Below are 22,069 nucleotides of genomic sequence, written 5' to 3'. Positions count from 1 at the left end.
GAGGGAAGGAATGGGAAAAGGAGGCCTAAGATTAACACCAGACTGCCTCAAAGTCTGCAGACCACTAACAGCAACCAGAGTAACACAGAAAGGAGGACAGAAATAAAAAAGAGGAGAGGAGAGGCCAGAGAGGAGGAGAGGACAGGACAGGAGAGGGTAAATGTATGGAGAATATAACAGGAACAGACAAAGGTAGATACAACTACCAAAGACAGAAAGAGTGAGGAGAGAGAGGGAGAGAAAATGAATCAGTGAGGAGAGAGACAAGAGAGAGATGGACATAGAGGAAAGATGATGAAGGATGACTTGTAAAACAAAGTTTGTCAGACAGAAAATAAGAAAAGAATAGGGTACAGGGGGACAATATGAGAGAGAGCGAGAGAGAGAGAGCAACTCACTAAGAAGGAGAGAGCCAACAATACTGATGAAACAAAATAAGAAAAGAGAATGATAGATAGGGGGTCAGTTGACCTATAACCTGACCTTTTGGTAGCGGAACCGGAAGTCCAGACGTCCAAAATCAGTGAGAAAACAGAAGCGAGTGAGGAACAACCAGTCCTGTTTAGAGTGGGGAACCAGAGACGGGCCGAGGAGGAGGAGGGAGAGAGGGGCATAGGGTAGAGAATGGGGAGAGGAGAGGGGGAGATGAAGGTGAGATGGGGAAGAGAGCAGGAAAACCTGGCTGTAATACTCAACCAGCATCATGTCAAGATATAGAGCTGATGGTATACAGTGCTTCACTGTCCTTCCATAAGGCACTGCAGCAGGGTCAGTCAATGGGCTGTCCTGCAGATGTAGGCTGACAGACACATACACAGGCTGTATAGAATTGATCATTTTAAACAACACAGAAAAGGTTGAACTTACAGCTGCACTATATCTCATAGATAGCGAGCAAATCCATAGCCATATGTCAGAGAGTAAGCCATCTGTAGTTAACAGTTAACACACTCAGCCATACAGTACCAGTCAAAAGTTTGGACACAACTGCTCGTTCAAGGGTTTTTCTTTATTTTTACAATTTTCTACATTGTAGAATAATAGTGAAGACATCAAAACTATGAAAAAACACATATGGAATCATGTAATAACCAAAAATGTGTTAAACAGATCAAAATATATTTTATATATGTTATATTGTTTAAAGTAGCCACCCTTTGCCTTGATGACAGCTTTGCACACTCTTGGCATTCTCTCAACCAGCTTCATGAAGAATGCTTTTCCAACAGTCTTGAAGGAGTTCTCACATATGCTGAGCACTTGTTGGCTGATTTTCCTTCACTCTGCGGTCTAACTCATCCCAAATCATCTCAATTGGGTTGAGGTCGGGTGATTGTGGAGGCCAGGTCATCTGATGCAGCACTCCATCACTCTCCTGCTTGGTCAATTAGCCCTTTCACAGCCTGGAGGTGTGTTTTGGGTCAACAAATGATAGTCCCACTAAGGGCAAACCAGATTGGATGTCGTATCGCTGCAGAATGCTGTGGTAGTCATGCTGGTTAAGTGTGACTTGAATTCTAAATAAATCACTGACAGTGTCACCAACAAACACCCCCACACCATCACATCTCCTCCTCCATGCTTCACGGTGGGAACCACACTTGCAGAGATCATCCGTTCACCTACTCTGCGTCTCACAAAGTCACGGCGGTTGGAACCAAAAATCTCAAATTTGAACTCATCAGACCAAAAGACAGATTTCCACTGGTCTAATGTCTATTGCTCGTGTTTCTTGGCCCAAGCAAGTCTCTTCTTCTTATTGGTGTTCTTTAGTAGTGGTTTCTTTGCAGCAATTCGTTCATGAAGGCCTGATTCACACAGTTTCCTCTGAACAGTTGATGTTCAGATGTGTCTGTTACTTGACCTCTGTGAAACATTTATTTGGGTTGCAATATGAGGTGCAGTTAATTCTAATGAACTTATCCTCTGCAGCAGAGGCAACTCTGGGTCTTCCTTTCCGGTGGGGGTCCTCATGAGAGCCAGTTTCATCATAGCCTTGATAGTTTTTGCGACTGCACTTGAAGAAACTTCTTTAAATTGACTGACCTTCATGTTTTAAAAGTAATGATGGATTGTTGTTTCTCCTCGCTTATTTGAGTTGTTCTTTCCATAATATGGACTTGGTCTTTTACCAAATAGGGCTATCTTCTGTATACCCCCCCTACCTTGTCACAACACAACTGATTGGCTCAAAAGCATTAAGAAGGAAAGAAATTCCACAAATGAACCTTTAACAAGGCACACCTGTTAATTGAAATGCATTCCATGTGACTACCTCATGAAGCTGGTTGAGAGAATGCCAAGAATGTGCAAAGCTGTCATCAAGGCAATGGGTGGCTACTTTGAAGAATCTCAAATATAAAATATATTTTGTGTTATTTCATAGTTTTGATGTCTTCACTATTATTCTACAATGTAGAAAATAGTAAAAATAAAGAAAAACCCTTGAATGAGTAGGTGTGCCCAAACTTGACTGGTACTGTATATCAAGAGGCCTAACTTCCAGACCTGCAGTACTACATACTACATACAGTAGTACATACTGCACTTCAATGTATTTTATTGTCCTAGATTGTATTATCCTAGGTTAAAGGTGTATCCATGACTACAGAGCAGTCACAAAGGAGGAGAGGTGGTGGGACTGGGGGCTGTGCCTGGGGTATATCATATGACTGCCCAAGGACTGTGAAAGACCCCCTTGTTAGGCTCAGACACACACACCAAACCTCCATTCCCCCCATTATTGTCATAGCAACTGACACATGCTGCCCGAGTTTGCAGCTGCCATAGAAACCATGAGAGTCACCGCACTCTCAGAAATACACACTCCTTTCTACTTCCTTCTCTCTTTCACATGCACACACACGCGCACACACCCAACCCTGTAAATTAATCTGTGTTGCACAGACATATTGATCTAATTTTAGACCCTCCAGGCCAAACAGGTTAACGTCTTTCCATTTGTATTGACCATCTCTCTCGCTCTAGCTGTCTTTCTGTCCTTCTGTATCTACGACCTCTTCTCTATTTGGCTGGGCTGTTTGGGGCCTGACGTTCGCAGCTGCTGAGCACTTCCGGCCATGCAGTCCTGTTTTACTCTGTTCTTACCCAATAACGTGGAAATGGTCATCAAAATTGTTAAAAGATAAATAAAAAAATATTCCCCTTAAATGCAATAGTTGAACAATGGATAAAGATACTCCAAACTTTTCACATTTTTATAATCCATCAGATAGTGAATTATAGCACATAATGAATAAAGTTCTGGGATTTCGGTGGGAATTCAGCTATTCAATCTATTGTATTTATTGTATTTTTTTTTCTAAGAATACACACATATATAAATGTTGTTACTGTATCAGGTATTTTTTTTATTTACAGTATATTTTGTGTTCAAATGAAGACAATTTTATGTGTGAAATTTGCTCACATACACCATGTATATTTGCATCTACGAACAAATTAACATAAGGGAAGGAACAGGGCTGCAATCACCAAAAACCTGCTCTGTCCACCCTACCTGCTCTGTCTACCCTACCTGCTGTCACCTGTGTTATCTACTCTACCTGCTCTGTCCACCCTACCTGTATTAACCTGCTCTTGTCTACCCTACCTGCTCTGTCCACCCTACCTGTATTAACCTGCTCTTGTCTACCCTACCTGCTCTGTCCACCCTACCTGTATTAACCTGCTCTTGTCTACCCTACCTGCTCTGTCTACCCTACCTGCTGTCACCTGTGTTATCTACTCTACCTGCTCTGTTTACCCTACCTGCTGTCACCTGTGTTATCTACCCTACCTGTATTAACCTGCTCTTGTCAACCCTACCTGCTCTGTCTACCCTACCTGCTGTCACCTGTGTTATCTACCCTACCTGCTCTGTCTACCCTACCTGTATTAACCTGCTCTCTACCCTACCTACTGTCACCTGTGTTATTCACCCTACCTGCTCTGTCTACCCTACCTGTATTAACCTGCTCTTGTCTACCCTACCTGCTCTGTCCACCCTACCTGTATTAACCTGCTCTTGTCTACCCTACCTGCTCTGTCCACCCTACCTGTATTAACCTGCTCTTGTCTACCCTACCTGCTCTGTCTACCCTACCTGCTGTCACCTGTGTTATCTACTCTACCTGCTCTGTCTACCCTACCTGTATTAACCTGCTCTCTACCCTACCTGCTGTCACCTGTGTTATATACCCTACCTGCTCTGTCTACCCTACCTGCTGTCACCTGTGTTATCTACCCTACCTGTATTAACCTGCTCTTGTCAACCCTACCTGCTCTGTCTACCCTACCTGCTGTCACCTGTGTTATCTACCCTACCTGCTCTGTCTACCCTACCTGTATTAACCTGCACTCTACCCTACCTGCTGTCACCTGTGTTATTTACCCTACCTGCTCTGTCTACCCTACCTGCAGTCACATGTGGTATCTACCCTACCTGCTCTCTCAACCCTACCTGCAGTCACCTGTGTTATCTACCCTACCTGCTCTGTCTACCCTACCTGCAGTCACCTGTGTTATCTACACTACCAGCTCTGTTACCCTACCTTCTCCGTCTACCCTACCTGATGTCACCTGTGTTGTCAACCATACCTGCTCTGTCACCCTACCTGCAGTCACCTGCTCTGTCTACCCAACCTTCTCTGTCTACCCTACCTGCAGTCACCTGTGTTGGCTACCCTACCTGCTCTGTCTACCCTACCTGCTTTGTCTACCCTACCTGCTTTGTCCACCCTACCTGCTGTCACCTGTGTTGTCCACCCTACCTGCTCTGTCTACCCTACCTGGTCTGTGTACCCTACCTGCTCTGTCTACCCTGCCTGCTCTGTCTACCCGACCTGCTCTGTCTACCCTACCTGCTCTGTTTACCCTACCTGCTCTGTTTACCCTACCCGCAGACACCTGTGTTGTCAACCCTACCTGCTCTGTCTACCCTACCTGCAGTCACCTGCTGTCCACCCTACCTGCTCTGTCTACCCTACCTGCAGCCACCTGTTCTGTTTACCCTACCTGCTCTGTCTACCCTACCTGCAGTCACCTGCTCTGTTCACCCTACCTGCTCTGTCTACCCTACCTGCAGTCACCTGCTCTGTTTACCCTACCTGCAGTCACCTGTTCTGTCTACCCTACCTGCAGTCACCTGTTCTGTCTACCCTACCTGCAGTCACCTGTGATGTGTACCCTACCTGCTCTGTCAACCCTACCTGCAGTCACCTGTGATGTCTACCCTACCTGCAGTCACCTGCTCTGTCTACCCTACCTGCAGTCACCTGCTCTGTCTACCCTACCTGCAGTCACCTTCTCTGTCTACCCTACCTGCAGTCACCTGCTCTGTCTACCCTACCTGCAGTCACCTGCTCTGTCTACCCTACCTGCAGTCACCTGTTCTGTTCACCCTACCTGCTCTGTTACCCTACCTGCAGTCACCTGCTGTCCACCCTACCTGCTCTGTCTACCCTACCTGCAGCCCCCTGTTCTGTTACCCTACCTGCTCTGTCTACCCTACCTGCAGTCACCTGCTCTGTTACCCTACCTGCTCTGTCTACCCTACCTGCAGTCACCTGCTCTGTCTACCCTACCTGCAGCCATCTGTTCTGTTTACCCTACCTGCTATGTCTACCCTACCTGCAGTCACCTGCTCTGTCTACCCTACCTGCAGTCACCTGCTCTGTCCACCCTACCTGCTCTGTCTACCCTACCTGCAGTCACTCGCTCTGTCTACCCTACCTGCAGTCACCTGTTCTGTTTACCCTACCTGCTCTGTCCACCCTACCTGCAGTCACCTGCTCTGTCTACCCTACCTGCTCTGTCTACCCTACCTGCAGTCACCTGCTCTGTTACCCTACCTGCAGACACCTGTTCTGTTTACCCTACCTGCTCTGTCTACCCTACCTGCAGTCACCTGCTCTGTCCACCCTACCTGCTCTGTCTACCCTACCTGCAGTCACCTGCTCTGTCTACCCTACCTGCAGCCACCTGTTCTGTTTACCCTACCTGCTCTGTCCACCCTACCTGCAGTCAACTGCTCTGTCTACCCTACCTGCAGTCACCTGCTCTGTCTACCCTACCTGCAGTCACCTGGTTTGTCTACCCTACCTGCTCTGTCTACCCTACATGCAGACACCTGCTCTGTCTACCCTACCTGCAGACACCTGCTCTGTCTACCCTACCTGCAGTCACCTGTGTTGTCTACCCTACCTGCTCTGACTACCCTACCTGTATTAATCTTCTCTGTCTACCCTACCTGCAGTCACCTGCTCTGTTTACCCTACCTGCAGTCACCTGTTCTGTCTACCCTACCTGCAGTCACCTGTTCTGTCTACCCTACCTGCAGTCACCTGTGATGTGTACCCTACCTGCTCTGTCTACCCTACCTGCAGTCACCTGTGATGTCTACCCTACCTGCAGTCACCTGCTCTGTCTACCCTACCTGCAGTCACCTGCTCTGTCTACCCTACCTGCAGTCACCTTCTCTGTCTACCCTACCTGCAGTCACCTGCTCTGTCTACCCTACCTGTAGTCACCTGCTCTGTCTACCCTACCTGCAGTCACCTTTTCTGTTTACCCTACCTGCTCTGTCTACCCTACCTGCAGTCACCTGCTGTCCACCCTACCTGCTCTGTCTACCCTACCTGCAGCCACCTGTTCTGTTTACCCTACCTGCTCTGTTTACCCTACCTGCAGTCACCTGCTCTGTTCACCCTACATGCTCTGTCACCCTACCTGCAGTCACCTGCTCTGTCTACCCTACCTGCAGTCACTTGCTCTCCCTTACCCTACCTGCTCTGTCAACCCTACCTGCAGTCACCTTCTCTGTCTACCCTACCTGCAGTCACCTGTTCTGTTTACCCTACCTGCTCTGTCCACCCTACCTGCAGTCACCTGCTCTGTACCCTACCTGCTCTGTCTACCCTACCTGCAGTCACCTGCTCTGTTTACCCTACCTGCAGTCACCTGTTCTGTCTACCCTACCTGCAGTCACCTGTGATGTGTACCCTACCTGCTCTGTCTACCCTACCTGCAGTCACCTGTGATGTCTACCCTACCTGCAGTCACCTGCTCTGTCTACCCTACCTGCAGTCACCTGCTCTGTCTACCCTACCTGCAGTCACCTTCTCTGTCTACCCTACCTGCAGTCACCTGCTCTGTCTACCCTACCTGCAGTCACCTGCTCTGTCTACCCTACCTGCAGTCACCTGCTGTCCACCCTACCTGCTCTGTCTACCCTACCTGCAGCCACCTGTTCTGTTTACCCTACCTGCTCTGTCTACCCTACCTGCAGTCACCTGCTCTGTTCACCCTACCTGCTCTGTCTACCCTACCTGCAGTCACCTGCTCTGTCTACCCTACCTGCAGCCACCTGTTCTGTCTACCCTACCTGCAGTCACCTGCTCTCCCTACCCTACCTGCTCTGTCAACCCTACCTGCAGTCACCTTCTCTGTCTACCCTACCTGCAGTCACCTGTTCTGTTACCCTACCTGCTCTGTCCACCCTACCTGCAGTCACCTGCTCTGTCTACCCTACCTGCTCTGTCTACCCTACCTGCAGTCACCTGCTCTGTCTACCCTACCTGCTTTGTCTACCCTACCTGCTTTGTACACCCTACCTGCAGTCACCTGTGTTGTCCACCCTACCTGCTCTGTCTACCCTACCTGCTCTGTCTACCCTACCTGCTCTGTCTACCCTGCCTGCTCTGTCTACCCGACCTACTATGTCCACCTTACCTGCTCTGTTTACCCTACCTGCTCTGTTTACCCTACCCGCAGACAACTGTGTTGTCTACCCTACCTGCTCTGTCTACCCTACCTGTATTAATCTTCTCTGTCTACCCTACCTGCAGTCACCTGCTCTGTTTACCCTACCTGCAGTCAACTGTTCTGTCTACCCTACCTGCAGTCACCTGTTCTGTCTACCCTACCTGCAGTCACCTGTGATGTGTACCCTACCTCCTCTGTCAACCCCACCTGCAGTCACCTGTGATGTCTACCCTACCTGCAGTCACCTGCTCTGTCTACCCTACCTGCAGTCACCTGCTCTGTCAACCCTACCTGCAGTCACCTTCTCTGTCTACCCTACCTGCAGTCACCTGCTCTGTCTACCCTACCTGCAGTCACCTGCTCTGTCTACCCTACCTGCAGTCACCTGTTCTGTTTCCCTACCTGCTCTGTTACCCTACCTGCAGTCACCTGCTGTCCACCCTACCTGCTCTATCTACCCTACCTGCAGCCACCTGTTCTGTTACCCTACCTGCTCTGTCTACCCTACCTGCAGTCACCTGCTCTGTTACCCTACCTGCTCTGTCTACCCTACCTGCAGTCACCTGCTCTGTCTACCCTACCTGCAGCCACCTGTTCTGTTTACCCTACCTGCTATGTCTACCCTACCTGCAGTCACCTGCTCTGTCTACCCTACCTGCAGTCACCTGCTCTGTCTACCCTACCTGCTCTGTCTACCCTACCTGCAGTCACCTGCTCTGTCTACCCTACCTGCAGTCACCTGTTCTGTTTACCCTACCTGCTCTGTCCACCCTACCTGCAGTCACCTGCTCTGTCTACCCTACCTACTCTGTCTACCCTACCTGCAGTCACCTGCTCTGTCTACCCTACCTGCAGACACCTGTTCTGTTTACCCTACCTGCTCTGTCTACCCTACCTTCAGTCACCTGCTCTGTCCACCCTACCTGCTCTGTCTACCCTACCTGCAGTCACCTGTGATGTCTACCCTACCTGCAGTCACCTGCTCTGTCTACCCTACCTGCAGTCACCTGCTCTGTCTACCCTACCTGCAGTCACCTTCTCTGTCTACCCTACCTGCAGTCACCTGCTCTGTCTACCCTACCTGTAGTCACCTGCTCTGTCTACCCTACCTGCAGTCACCTTTTCTGTTTACCCTACCTGCTCTGTCTACCCTACCTGCAGTCACCTGCTGTCCACCCTACCTGCTCTGTCTACCCTACCTGCAGCCACCTGTTCTGTTTACCCTACCTGCTCTGTTTACCCTACCTGCAGTCACCTGCTCTGTTCACCCTACATGCTCTGTCACCCTACCTGCAGTCACCTGCTCTGTCTACCCTACCTGCAGTCACTTGCTCTCCCTTACCCTACCTGCTCTGTCAACCCTACCTGCAGTCACCTTCTCTGTCTACCCTACCTGCAGTCACCTGTTCTGTTTACCCTACCTGCTCTGTCCACCCTACCTGCAGTCACCTGCTCTGTACCCTACCTGCTCTGTCTACCCTACCTGCAGTCACCTGCTCTGTTTACCCTACCTGCAGTCACCTGTTCTGTCTACCCTACCTGCAGTCACCTGTGATGTGTACCCTACCTGCTCTGTCTACCCTACCTGCAGTCACCTGTGATGTCTACCCTACCTGCAGTCACCTGCTCTGTCTACCCTACCTGCAGTCACCTGCTCTGTCTACCCTACCTGCAGTCACCTTCTCTGTCTACCCTACCTGCAGTCACCTGCTCTGTCTACCCTACCTGCAGTCACCTGCTCTGTCTACCCTACCTGCAGTCACCTTCATGTTTACCCTACCTGCTCTGTCTACCCTACCTGCAGTCACCTGCTGTCCACCCTACCTGCTCTGTCTACCCTACCTGCAGCCACCTGTTCTGTTTACCCTACCTGCTCTGTCTACCCTACCTGCAGTCACCTGCTCTGTTCACCCTACCTGCTCTGTCTACCCTACCTGCAGTCACCTGCTCTGTCTACCCTACCTGCAGCCACCTGTTCTGTCTACCCTACCTGCAGTCACCTGCTCTCCCTACCCTACCTGCTCTGTCAACCCTACCTGCAGTCACCTTCTCTGTCTACCCTACCTGCAGTCACCTGTTCTGTTACCCTACCTGCTCTGTCCACCCTACCTGCAGTCACCTGCTCTGTCTACCCTACCTGCTCTGTCTACCCTACCTGCAGTCACCTGCTCTGTCTACCCTACCTGCTTTGTCTACCCTACCTGCTTTGTACACCCTACCTGCTGTCACCTGTGTTGTCCACCCTACCTGCTCTGTCTACCCTACCTGCTCTGTCTACCCTACCTGCTCTGTCTACCCTGCCTGCTCTGTCTACCCGACCTACTATGTCCACCTTACCTGCTCTGTTTACCCTACCTGCTCTGTTTACCCTACCCGCAGACACCTGTGTTGTCTACCCTACCTGCTCTGTCTACCCTACCTGTATTAATCTTCTCTGTCTACCCTACCTGCAGTCACCTGCTCTGTTTACCCTACCTGCAGTCAACTGTTCTGTCTACCCTACCTGCAGTCACCTGTTCTGTCTACCCTACCTGCAGTCACCTGTGATGTGTACCCTACCTCCTCTGTCAACCCCACCTGCAGTCACCTGTGATGTCTACCCTACCTGCAGTCACCTGCTCTGTCTACCCTACCTGCAGTCACCTGCTCTGTCAACCCTACCTGCAGTCACCTTCTCTGTCTACCCTACCTGCAGTCACCTGCTCTGTCTACCCTACCTGCAGTCACCTGCTCTGTCTACCCTACCTGCAGTCACCTGTTCTGTTTCCCTACCTGCTCTGTTACCCTACCTGCAGTCACCTGCTGTCCACCCTACCTGCTCTATCTACCCTACCTGCAGCCACCTGTTCTGTTACCCTACCTGCTCTGTCTACCCTACCTGCAGTCACCTGCTCTGTTACCCTACCTGCTCTGTCTACCCTACCTGCAGTCACCTGCTCTGTCTACCCTACCTGCAGCCACCTGTTCTGTTTACCCTACCTGCTATGTCTACCCTACCTGCAGTCACCTGCTCTGTCTACCCTACCTGCAGTCACCTGCTCTGTCTACCCTACCTGCTCTGTCTACCCTACCTGCAGTCACCTGCTCTGTCTACCCTACCTGCAGTCACCTGTTCTGTTTACCCTACCTGCTCTGTCCACCCTACCTGCAGTCACCTGCTCTGTCTACCCTACCTACTCTGTCTACCCTACCTGCAGTCACCTGCTCTGTCTACCCTACCTGCAGACACCTGTTCTGTTTACCCTACCTGCTCTGTCTACCCTACCTGCAGTCACCTGCTCTGTCCACCCTACCTGCTCTGTCTACCCTACCTGCAGTCACCTGCTCTGTCTACCCTACCTGCTCTGCCTACCTGCTACATGCAGCCTACCTGCTCTGTCTACCCTACCTGCAGTCACCTGCTCTGTCTACCCTACCTGCAGTCACCTGTTCTGTCTACCCTACCTGCAGTCACCTGGTTCGCTACCCTACCTGCTCTGTCTACCCTACATGCAGACACCTGCTCTGTCTACCCTACCTGCAGACACCTGCTCTGTCAACCCTACCTGCAGTCACCTGTGTTGTCTACCCTACCTGCTCTGTCTACCCTACCTGTATTAATCTTCTCTGTCTACCCTACCTGCAGTCACCTGCTCTGTCTACCCTACCTGCAGTCACCTGCTGTCCACCCTACCAGCTCTGTCTACCCTACCTGCAGCCACCTGTTCTGTTTACCCTACCTGCTCTGTCTACCCTACCTGCAGTCACCTGCTCTGTTACCCTACCTGCTCTGTCTACCCTACCTGCAGTCAACTGCTCTGTCTACCCTACCTGCAGCCACCTGTTCTGTTTACCCTACCTGCTATGTCTACACTACCTGCAGTCACCTGCTCTGTCTACCCTACCTGCAGTCACCTGCTCTGTCTACCCTACCTGCTCTGTCTACCCTACCTGCAGTCACCTGCTCTGTCTACCCTACCTGCAGTCACCTGTTCTGTTTACCCTACCTGCAGTCACCTGTGATGTGTACCCTACCTGCTCTGTCTACCCTACCTGCAGTCACCTGTGATGTCTACCCTACCTGCAGTCACCTGCTCTGTCTACCCTACCTGCAGTCACCTTCTCTGTTTACCCTACCTGCAGTCACCTGCTCTGTCTACCCTACCTGCAGTCACCTGCTCTGTCTACCCTACCTGCAGTCACCTGTTCTGTTTACCCTACCTGCTCTGTCTACCCTACCTGCAGTCACCTGCTGTCCACCCTACCTGCTCTGTCTACCCTACCTGCAGCCACCTGTTCTGTTTACCCTACCTGCTCTGTCTACCCTAAATGCAGTCACGTGCTCTGTTCACCCTACCTGCTCTGTCTACCCTACCTGCAGTCACCTGCTCTGTCTACCCTACCTGCAGCCACCTGTTCTGTTTACCCTACCTGCTATGTGTACCCTACCTGCAGTCACCTGCTCTGTCTACCCTACCTGCAGTCACCTGCTCTGTCTACCCTACCTGCTCTGTCAACCCTAAGTGCAGTCACCTTCTCTGTCTACCCTACCTGCAGTCACCTGTTCTGTCTACCCTACCTGCAGTCACCTGCTCTGTCAACCCTACCTGCTCTGTCTACCCTACCTGCAGTCACCTGCTCTGTCAACCCTACCTGCAGTCACCTACTCTGTCTACCCTACCTGCTCTGTCTACCCTACCTGCAGTCACCTGCTCTGTCTACCCTACCTGCAGTCACCTGTTCTGTTCACCCTACCTGCTCTGTCCACCCTACCTGCAGTCACCTGCTCTGTCTACCCTAACTGCTCTGTCTACCCTACCTGCAGTCACCTGCTCTGTCTACCCTACCTGCAGTCACCTGTGATGTCTACCCTACCTGCAGTCACCTGCTCTGTCTACCCTACCTGCAGTCACCTTCTCTGTTTACCCTACCTGCAGTCACCTGCTCTGTCTACCCTACCTGCAGTCACCTGCTCTGTCTACCCTACCTGCAGTCACCTGTTCTGTTTACCCTACCTGCTCTGTCTACCCTACCTGCAGTCACCTGCTGTCCACCCTACCTGCTCTGTCTACCCTACCTGCAGCCACCTGTTCTGTTTACCCTACCTGCTCTGTCTACCCTAAATGCAGTCACGTGCTCTGTTCACCCTACCTGCTCTGTCTACCCTACCTGCAGTCACCTGCTCTGTCTACCCTACCTGCAGCCACCTGTTCTGTTTACCCTACCTGCTATGTGTACCCTACCTGCAGTCACCTGCTCTGTCTACCCTACCTGCAGTCACCTGCTCTGTCTACCCTACCTGCTCTGTCAACCCTAAGTGCAGTCACCTTCTCTGTCTACCCTACCTGCAGTCACCTGTTCTGTCTACCCTACCTGCAGTCACCTGCTCTGTCAACCCTACCTGCTCTGTCTACCCTACCTGCAGTCACCTGCTCTGTCAACCCTACCTGCAGTCACCTACTCTGTCTACCCTACCTGCTCTGTCTACCCTACCTGCAGTCACCTGCTCTGTCTACCCTACCTGCAGTCACCTGTTCTGTTCACCCTACCTGCTCTGTCCACCCTACCTGCAGTCACCTGCTCTGTCTACCCTAACTGCTCTGTCTACCCTACCTGCAGTCACCTGCTCTGTCTACCCTACCTGCAGACACCTGTTCTTTTCACCCTACCTGCTCTGTCTACCCTACCTGCATTCACCTGCTCTGTGTACCCTACCTGCTCTGTCTACCCTACCTGCAGTCACCTGCTCTGTCTACCCTACCTGCAGCCACCTGTTCTGTTTACCCTACCTGCTCTGTCTACCCAACCTGCAGTCACCTGCTCTGTCTGCCCTACCTGCAGTCACCTGCTCTGTCTACCCTACCTGCAGTCACCTGGTTTGTCTACCCTACCTGCTCTGTCTACCCTACATGCAGACACCTGCTCTGTCTACCCTACCTGCAGACACCTGCTCTGTCTACCCTACCTGCAGTCACCTGTGTTGTCTACCCTACCTCCTCTGTTACCCTACCTGTATTAATCTTCTCTGTCTACCCTACCTGCAGTCACCTGCTCTGTTTACCCTACCTGCAGTCACCTGTTCTGTCTACCCTACCTGCAGTCACCTGTTCTGTTTACCCTACCTGCTCTGTCCACCCTACCTGCAGTCACCTGCTCTGTCTACCCTACCTGCTCTGTCTACCCTACCTGCAGTCACCTGCTCTGTCTACCCTACCTGCAGACACCTGTTCTGTTTACCCTATCTGCTCTGTCTACCCTACCTGCAGTCACCTGCTCTGTCCACCCTACCTGTTCTGTCTACCCTACCTGCAGTCACCTGCTCTGTCTACCCTACCTGCAGCCACCTGTTCTGTATACCCTACCTGCTCTGTCTACCCTACCTGCAGTCACCTGCTCTGTCTACCCTACCTGCAGTCACCTGTTCTGTCTACCCTACCTGCAGTCACCTGGTTCGCTACCCTACCTGCTGTGTCTACCCTACATGCAGACACCTGCTCTGTCTACCCTACCTGCAGACACCTGCTCTGTCAACCCTACCTGCAGTCACCTGTGTTGTCTACCCTACCTGCTCTGTCTACCCTACCTGTATTAATCTTCTCTGTCTACCCTACCTGCAGTCACCTGCTCTGTCTACCCTACCTGCAGTCACCTGCTGTCCACCCTACCAGCTCTGTCTACCCTACCTGCAGCCACCTGTTCTGTTTACCCTACCTGCTCTGTCTACCCTACCTGCAGTCACCTGCTCTGTTACCCTACCTGCTCTGTCTACCCTACCTGCAGTCAACTGCTCTGTCTACCCTACCTGCAGCCACCTGTTCTGTTTACCCTACCTGCTATGTCTACCCTACCTGCAGTCACCTGCTCTGTCTACCCTAATTGCAGTCACCTGCTCTGTCTACCCTACCTGCTCTGTCTACCCTACCTGCAGTCACCTGCTCTGTCTACCCTACCTGCAGTCACCTGTTCTGTTTACCCTACCTGCAGTCACCTGTGATGTGTACCCTACCTGCTCTGTCTACCCTACCTGCAGTCACCTGTGATGTCTACCCTACCTGCAGTCACCTGCTCTGTCTACCCTACCTGCAGTCACCTTCTCTGTTTACCCTACCTGCAGTCACCTGCTCTGTCTACCCTACCTGCAGTCACCTGCTCTGTCTACCCTACCTGCAGTCACCTGTTCTGTTTACCCTACCTGCTCTGTCTACCCTACCTGCAGTCACCTGCTATCCACCCTACCTGCTCTGTCTACCCTACCTGCAGCCACCTGTTCTGTTTACCCTACCTGCTCTGTCTACCCTAATTGCAGTCACGTGCTCTGTTCACCCTACCTGCTCTGTCTACCCTACCTGCAGTCACCTGCTCTGTCTACCCTACCTGCAGCCACCTGTTCTGTTTACCCTACCTGCTATGTCTACCCTACCTGCAGTCACCTGCTCTGTCTACCCTACCTGCAGTCACCTGCTCTGTCTACCCTACCTGCTCTGTCAACCCTACCTGCAGTCACCTTCTCTGTCTACCCTACCTGCAGTCACCTGTTCTGTCTACCCTACCTGCAGTCACCTGCTCTGTCAACCCTACCTGCTCTGTCTACCCTACCTGCAGTCACCTGTTCTGTCAACCCTACCTGCAGTCACCTGCTCTGTCTACCCTGCCTGCTCTGTCTACCCTACCTGCAGTCACCTGCTCTGTCTACCCTACCTGCAGTCACCTGTTCTGTTTACCCTACCTGCTCTGTCCACCCTACCTGCAGTCACCTGCTCTGTCTACCCTAACTGCTCTGTCTACCCTACCTGCAGTCACCTGCTCTGTCTACCCTACCTCCAGACACCTGTTCTTTTTACCCTACCTGCTCTGTCTACCCTACCTGCATTCACCTGCTCTGTCCACCCGACCTGCTCTGTCTACCCTACCTGCAGTGACCTGCTCTGTCTACCCTACCTGCAGCCACCTGTTCTGTTTACCCTACCTGCTCTGTCTACCCAACCTGCAGTCACCTGCTCTGTCTGCCCTACCTGCAGTCACCTGCTCTGTCTACCCTACCTGCAGTCACCTGGTTTGTCTACCCTACCTGCTCTGTCTACCCTACATGCAGACACCTGCTCTGTCTACCCTACCTGCAGACACCTGCTCTGTCTACCCTACCTGCAGTCACCTGTGTTGTCTACCCTACCTCCTCTGTTACCCTACCTGTATTAATCTTCTCTGTCTACCCTACCTGCAGTCACCTGCTCTGTTTACCCTACCTGCAGTCACCTGTTCTGTCTACCCTACCTGCAGTCACCTGTTCTGTCTACCCTACCTGCAGTCACCTGTGATGTGTACCCTACCTGCTCTGTCTACCCTACCTGCAGTCACCTGTGATGTCTACCCTACCTGCAGTCACCTGCTCTGTCTACCCTACCTGCAGTCACCTGCTCTGACTACCCTACCTGCAGTCACCTTCTCTGTCTACCCTACCTGCAGTCACCTGCTCTGTCTACCCTACCTGCAGTCACCTGCTCTGTCTACCCTACCTGCAGTCACCTGTTCTGTTTACCCTACCTGCTCTGTCTACCCTACCTGCAGTCACCTGCTGTCCACCCTACCTGCTCTGTCTACCCTACCTGCAGCCACCTGTTCTGTTTACCCTACCTGCTCTGTCTACCCTACCTGCAGTCACGTGCTCTGTTCACCCTACCTGCTCTGTCTACCCTACCTGCAGTCACCTGCTCTGTCTACCCTACCTGCAGCCACCTGTTCTGTATACCCTACCTGCTATGTCTACCCTACCTGCAGTCACCTGCTCTGTCTACCCTACCTGCAGTCACCTGCTCTGTCTACCCTACCTGCTCTGTCAACCCTACCTGCAGTCAACTTCTCTGTCTACCCTACCTGCAGTCACCTGTTCTGTTTACCCTACCTGCTCTGTCCACCCTACCTGCAGTCACCTGCTCTGTCTACCCTACCTGCTTTGTCTACCCTACCTGCTTTGTCCACACTACCTGCTGTCACCTGTGTTGTCCACCCTACCTTCTCTGTACCCTACCTGCTCTGTCCACCCTACCTGCTCTTTCTACCCTGCCTGCTCTGTCTACCCGACCTTCTCTGTCTACCCTACCTGCTCTGTTACCCTACCTGCTCTGTTTACCCTACCCGCAGACACCTGTGTTGTCTACCCTACCTGCTCTGTCTCCCCTACCTGTATTAATCTTCTCTGTCTACCCTACCTGCAGTCACCTGCTCTGTTTACCCTACCTGCAGTCACCTGTTCTGTCTACCCTACCTGCAGTCACCTGTTCTGTTTACCCTACCTGCAGTCACCTGCTCTGTCAACCCTACCTGCAGTCACCTGTGATGTCTACCCTACCTGCAGTCACCTGCTCTGTCTACCCTACCTGCAGTCACCTGCTCTGTCTACCTTACCTGCAGTCACCTTCTCTGTCTACCCTACCTGCAGTCACCTGCTCTGTCTACCCTACCTGCAGTCACCTGCTCTGTCTACCCTACCTGCAGTCACCTGTTCTGTTTACCCTACCTGCTCTGTCTACCCTACCTGCAGTCACCTGCTGTCCACCCTACCTGCTCTGTCTACCCTACCTGCAGCCACCTGTTCTGTTTACCCTACCTGCTCTGTCTACCCTACCTGCAGTCACCTGCTATGTTACCCTACCTGCTCTGTCTACCCTACCTGCAGTCACCTGCTCTGTCTACCCTACCTGCAGCCACCTGTTCTGTTTACCCTACCTGCTATGTCTACCCTACCTGCAGTCACCTGCTCTGTCTACCCTACCTGCAGTCACCTGCTCTGTCAACCCTACCTGCTCTGTCTACCCTACCTGCAGTCACCTGCTCTGTCTACCCTACATGCAGTCACCTGTTCTGTTAACCCTACCTGCTCTGTCCACCCTACCTGCAGTCACCTGCTCTGTCTACCCTACCTGCTCTGTCTACCCTACCTGCAGTCACCTGCTCTGTCTACCCTACCTGCAGTCACCTGTTCTGTTTACCCTACCTGCAGTCACCTGTGATGTGTACCCTACCTGCTCTGTCTACCCTACCTGCAGTCACCTGTGATGTCTACCCTACCTGCAGTCACCTGCTCTGTCGACCCTACCTGCAGTCACCTGCTCTGTTTACCCTACCTGCAGTCACCTGTTCTGTCTACCCTACCTGCAGTCACCTGTTCTGTCTACCCTACCTGCAGTCACCTGTGATGTGTACCCTACCTGCTCTGTCTACCCTACCTGCAGTCACCTGTGATGTCTACCCTACCTGCAGTCACCTGCTCTGTCTACCCTACCTGCAGTCACCTGCTCTGACTACCCTACCTGCAGTCACCTTCTCTGTCTACCCTACCTGCAGTCACCTGCTCTGTCTACCCTACCTGCAGTCACCTGCTCTGTCTACCCTACCTGCAGTCACCGTTCTGTTTACCCTACCTGCTCTGTCTACCCTACCTGCAGTCACCTGCTGTCCACCCTACCTGCTCTGTCTACCCTACCTGCAGCCACCTGTTCTGTTTACCCTACCTGCTCTGTCTACCCTACCTGCAGTCACGTGCTCTGTTCACCCTACCTGCTCTGTCTACCCTACCTGCAGTCACCTGCTCTGTCTACCCTACCTGCAGCCACCTGTTCTGTATCACCCTACCTGCTATGTCTACCCTACCTGCAGTCACCTGCTCTGTCTACCCTACCTGCAGTCACCTGCTCTGTCTACCCTACCTGCTCTGTCAACCCTACCTGCAGTCACCTTCTCTGTCTACCCTACCTGCAGTCACCTGTTCTGTTTACCCTACCTGCTCTGTCCACCCTACCTGCAGTCACCTGCTCTGTCTACCCTACCTGCTTTGTCTACCCTACCTGCTTTGTCCACACTACCTGCTGTCACCTGTGTTGTCCACCCTACCTTCTCTGTACCCTACCTGCTCTGTCCACCCTACCTGCTCTTTCTACCCTGCCTGCTCTGTCTACCCGACCTTCTCTGTCTACCCTACCTGCTCTGTTACCCTACCTGCTCTGTTTACCCTACCCGCAGACACCTGTGTTGTCTACCCTACCTGCTCTGTCTCCCCTACCTGTATTAATCTTCTCTGTCTACCCTACCTGCAGTCACCTGCTCTGTTTACCCTACCTGCAGTCAACTGTTCTGTCTACCCTACCTGCAGTCACCTGTTCTGTCTACCCTACCTGCAGTCACCTGTGATGTGTACCCTACCTCCTCTGTCAACCCCACCTGCAGTCACCTGTGATGTCTACCCTACCTGCAGTCACCTGCTCTGTCTACCCTACCTGCAGTCACCTGCTCTGTCAACCCTACCTGCAGTCACCTTCTCTGTCTACCCTACCTGCAGTCACCTGCTCTGTCTACCCTACCTGCAGTCACCTGCTCTGTCTACCCTACCTGCAGTCACCTGTTCTGTTTCCCTACCTGCTCTGTTACCCTACCTGCAGTCACCTGCTGTCCACCCTACCTGCTCTATCTACCCTACCTGCAGCCACCTGTTCTGTTACCCTACCTGCTCTGTCTACCCTACCTGCAGTCACCTGCTCTGTTACCCTACCTGCTCTGTCTACCCTACCTGCAGTCACCTGCTCTGTCTACCCTACCTGCAGCCACCTGTTCTGTTTACCCTACCTGCTATGTCTACCCTACCTGCAGTCACCTGCTCTGTCTACCCTACCTGCAGTCACCTGCTCTGTCTACCCTACCTGCTCTGTCTACCCTACCTGCAGTCACCTGCTCTGTCTACCCTACCTGCAGTCACCTGTTCTGTTTACCCTACCTGCTCTGTCCACCCTACCTGCAGTCACCTGCTCTGTCTACCCTACCTACTCTGTCTACCCTACCTGCAGTCACCTGCTCTGTCTACCCTACCTGCAGACACCTGTTCTGTTTACCCTACCTGCTCTGTCTACCCTACCTGCAGTCACCTGCTCTGTCCACCCTACCTGCTCTGTCTACCCTACCTGCAGTCACCTGCTCTGTCTACCCTACCTGCAGCCACCTGTTAAATTTACCCTACCTGCTCTGTCTACCCTACCTGCAGTCACCTGCTCTGTCTACCCTACCTGCAGTCACCTGTTCTGTCTACCCTACCTGCAGTCACCTGGTTCGCTACCCTACCTGCTCTGTCTACCCTACATGCAGACACCTGCTCTGTCTACCCTACCTGCAGACACCTGCTCTGTCAACCCTACCTGCAGTCACCTGTGTTGTCTACCCTACCTGCTCTGTCTACCCTACCTGTATTAATCTTCTCTGTCTACCCTACCTGCAGTCACCTGCTCTGTCTACCCTACCTGCAGTCACCTGCTGTCCACCCTACCAGCTCTGTCTACCCTACCTGCAGCCACCTGTTCTGTTTACCCTACCTGCTCTGTCTACCCTACCTGCAGTCACCTGCTCTGTTACCCTACCTGCTCTGTCTACCCTACCTGCAGTCAACTGCTCTGTCTACCCTACCTGCAGCCACCTGTTCTGTTTACCCTACCTGCTATGTCTACACTACCTGCAGTCACCTGCTCTGTCTACCCTACCTGCAGTCACCTGCTCTGTCTACCCTACCTGCTCTGTCTACCCTACCTGCAGTCACCTGCTCTGTCTACCCTACCTGCAGTCACCTGTTCTGTTTACCCTACCTGCAGTCACCTGTGATGTGTACCCTACCTGCTCTGTCTACCCTACCTGCAGTCACCTGTGATGTCTACCCTACCTGCAGTCACCTGCTCTGTCTACCCTACCTGCAGTCACCTTCTCTGTTTACCCTACCTGCAGTCACCTGCTCTGTCTACCCTACCTGCAGTCACCTGCTCTGTCTACCCTACCTGCAGTCACCTGTTCTGTTTACCCTACCTGCTCTGTCTACCCTACCTGCAGTCACCTGCTGTCCACCCTACCTGCTCTGTCTACCCTACCTGCAGCCACCTGTTCTGTTTACCCTACCTGCTCTGTCTACCCTAAATGCAGTCACGTGCTCTGTTCACCCTACCTGCTCTGTCTACCCTACCTGCAGTCACCTGCTCTGTCTACCCTACCTGCAGCCACCTGTTCTGTTTACCCTACCTGCTATGTGTACCCTACCTGCAGTCACCTGCTCTGTCTACCCTACCTGCAGTCACCTGCTCTGTCTACCCTACCTGCTCTGTCAACCCTACCTGCAGTCACCTTCTCTGTCTACCCTACCTGCAGTCACCTGTTCTGTCTACCCTACCTGCAGTCACCTGCTCTGTCAACCCTACCTGCTCTGTCTACCCTACCTGCAGTCACCTGCTCTGTCAACCCTACCTGCAGTCACCTACTCTGTCTACCCTACCTGCTCTGTCTACCCTACCTGCAGTCACCTGCTCTGTCTACCCTACCTGCAGTCACCTGTTCTGTTCACCCTACCTGCTCTGTCCACCCTACCTGCAGTCACCTGCTCTGTCTACCCTAACTGCTCTGTCTACCCTACCTGCAGTCACCTGCTCTGTCTACCCTACCTGCAGTCACCTGTGCTGTCTACCCTACCTGCAGTCACCTGCTCTGTCTACCCTACCTGCAGTCACCTTCTCTGTTTACCCTACCTGCAGTCACCTGCTCTGTCTACCCTACCTGCAGTCACCTGCTCTGTCTACCCTACCTGCAGTCACCTGTTCTGTTTACCCTACCTGCTCTGTCTACCCTACCTGCAGTCACCTGCTGTCCACCCTACCTGCTCTGTCTACCCTACCTGCAGCCACCTGTTCTGTTTACCCTACCTGCTCTGTCTACCCTACATGCAGTCACGTGCTCTGTTCACCCTACCTGCTCTGTCTACCCTACCTGCAGTCACCTGCTCTGTCTACCCTACCTGCAGCCACTCTGTTCGTGTGTCTACCCTACCTGCCTACTGTCGTACCCTAACCTGCTAGTCTACTCTGTCTCTGTCTACCCTACCTGCAGTCACCTGCTCTGTCCACCCTACCTGCTCTGTCTACCCTACCGTGCAGTCACCTCGTCTCTGTCTACCCTACCTGCAGTCACCTGTTCTGTTCACCCTACCTGCTCTGTCCACCCTACCTGCAGTCACCTGCTCTGTCTACCCTAACTGCTCTGTCTACCCTACCTGCAGTCACCTGCTCTGTCTACCCTACCTGCAGACACCTGTTCTTTTCACCCTACCTGCTCTGTCTACCCTACCTGCATTCACCTGCTCTGTGTACCCTACCTGCTCTGTCTACCCTACCTGCAGTCACCTGCTCTGTCTACCCTACCTGCAGCCACCTGTTCTGTTTACCCTACCTGCTCTGTCTACCCAACCTGCAGTCACCTGCTCTGTCTGCCCTACCTGCAGTCACCTGCTCTGTCTACCCTACCTGCAGTCACC

The 22,069-nt window shown here is 52.6% G+C and overlaps 1 protein-coding gene across 1 annotated transcript in view; it reads right to left on the bottom strand.

Annotated features, from left to right (window-relative positions):
* The window catches only part of LOC106577338 (transmembrane protein 145-like), a 95,809-nt gene that overhangs the window by 20,312 nt on the left and 53,428 nt on the right, over positions 1-22,069 (bottom strand). The window contains exon 2 of the mRNA XM_014155305.3: positions 484-558. Coding sequence (XP_014010780.3) covers positions 484-558 — 75 coding nt within the window. The remainder of the gene's footprint in view (positions 1-483; positions 559-22,069) is intronic.

The sequence above is a fragment of the Salmo salar genome, chromosome 02, assembly GCF_965601325.2.
Source record: "Salmo salar chromosome 02, fSalSal1, whole genome shotgun sequence".
Classification (NCBI taxonomy): domain Eukaryota; kingdom Metazoa; phylum Chordata; class Actinopteri; order Salmoniformes; family Salmonidae; genus Salmo; species Salmo salar.
The sequence above is the reverse complement of the archived record's forward strand: the minus strand, read 5'-3'. Positions and strand labels throughout refer to the sequence as shown.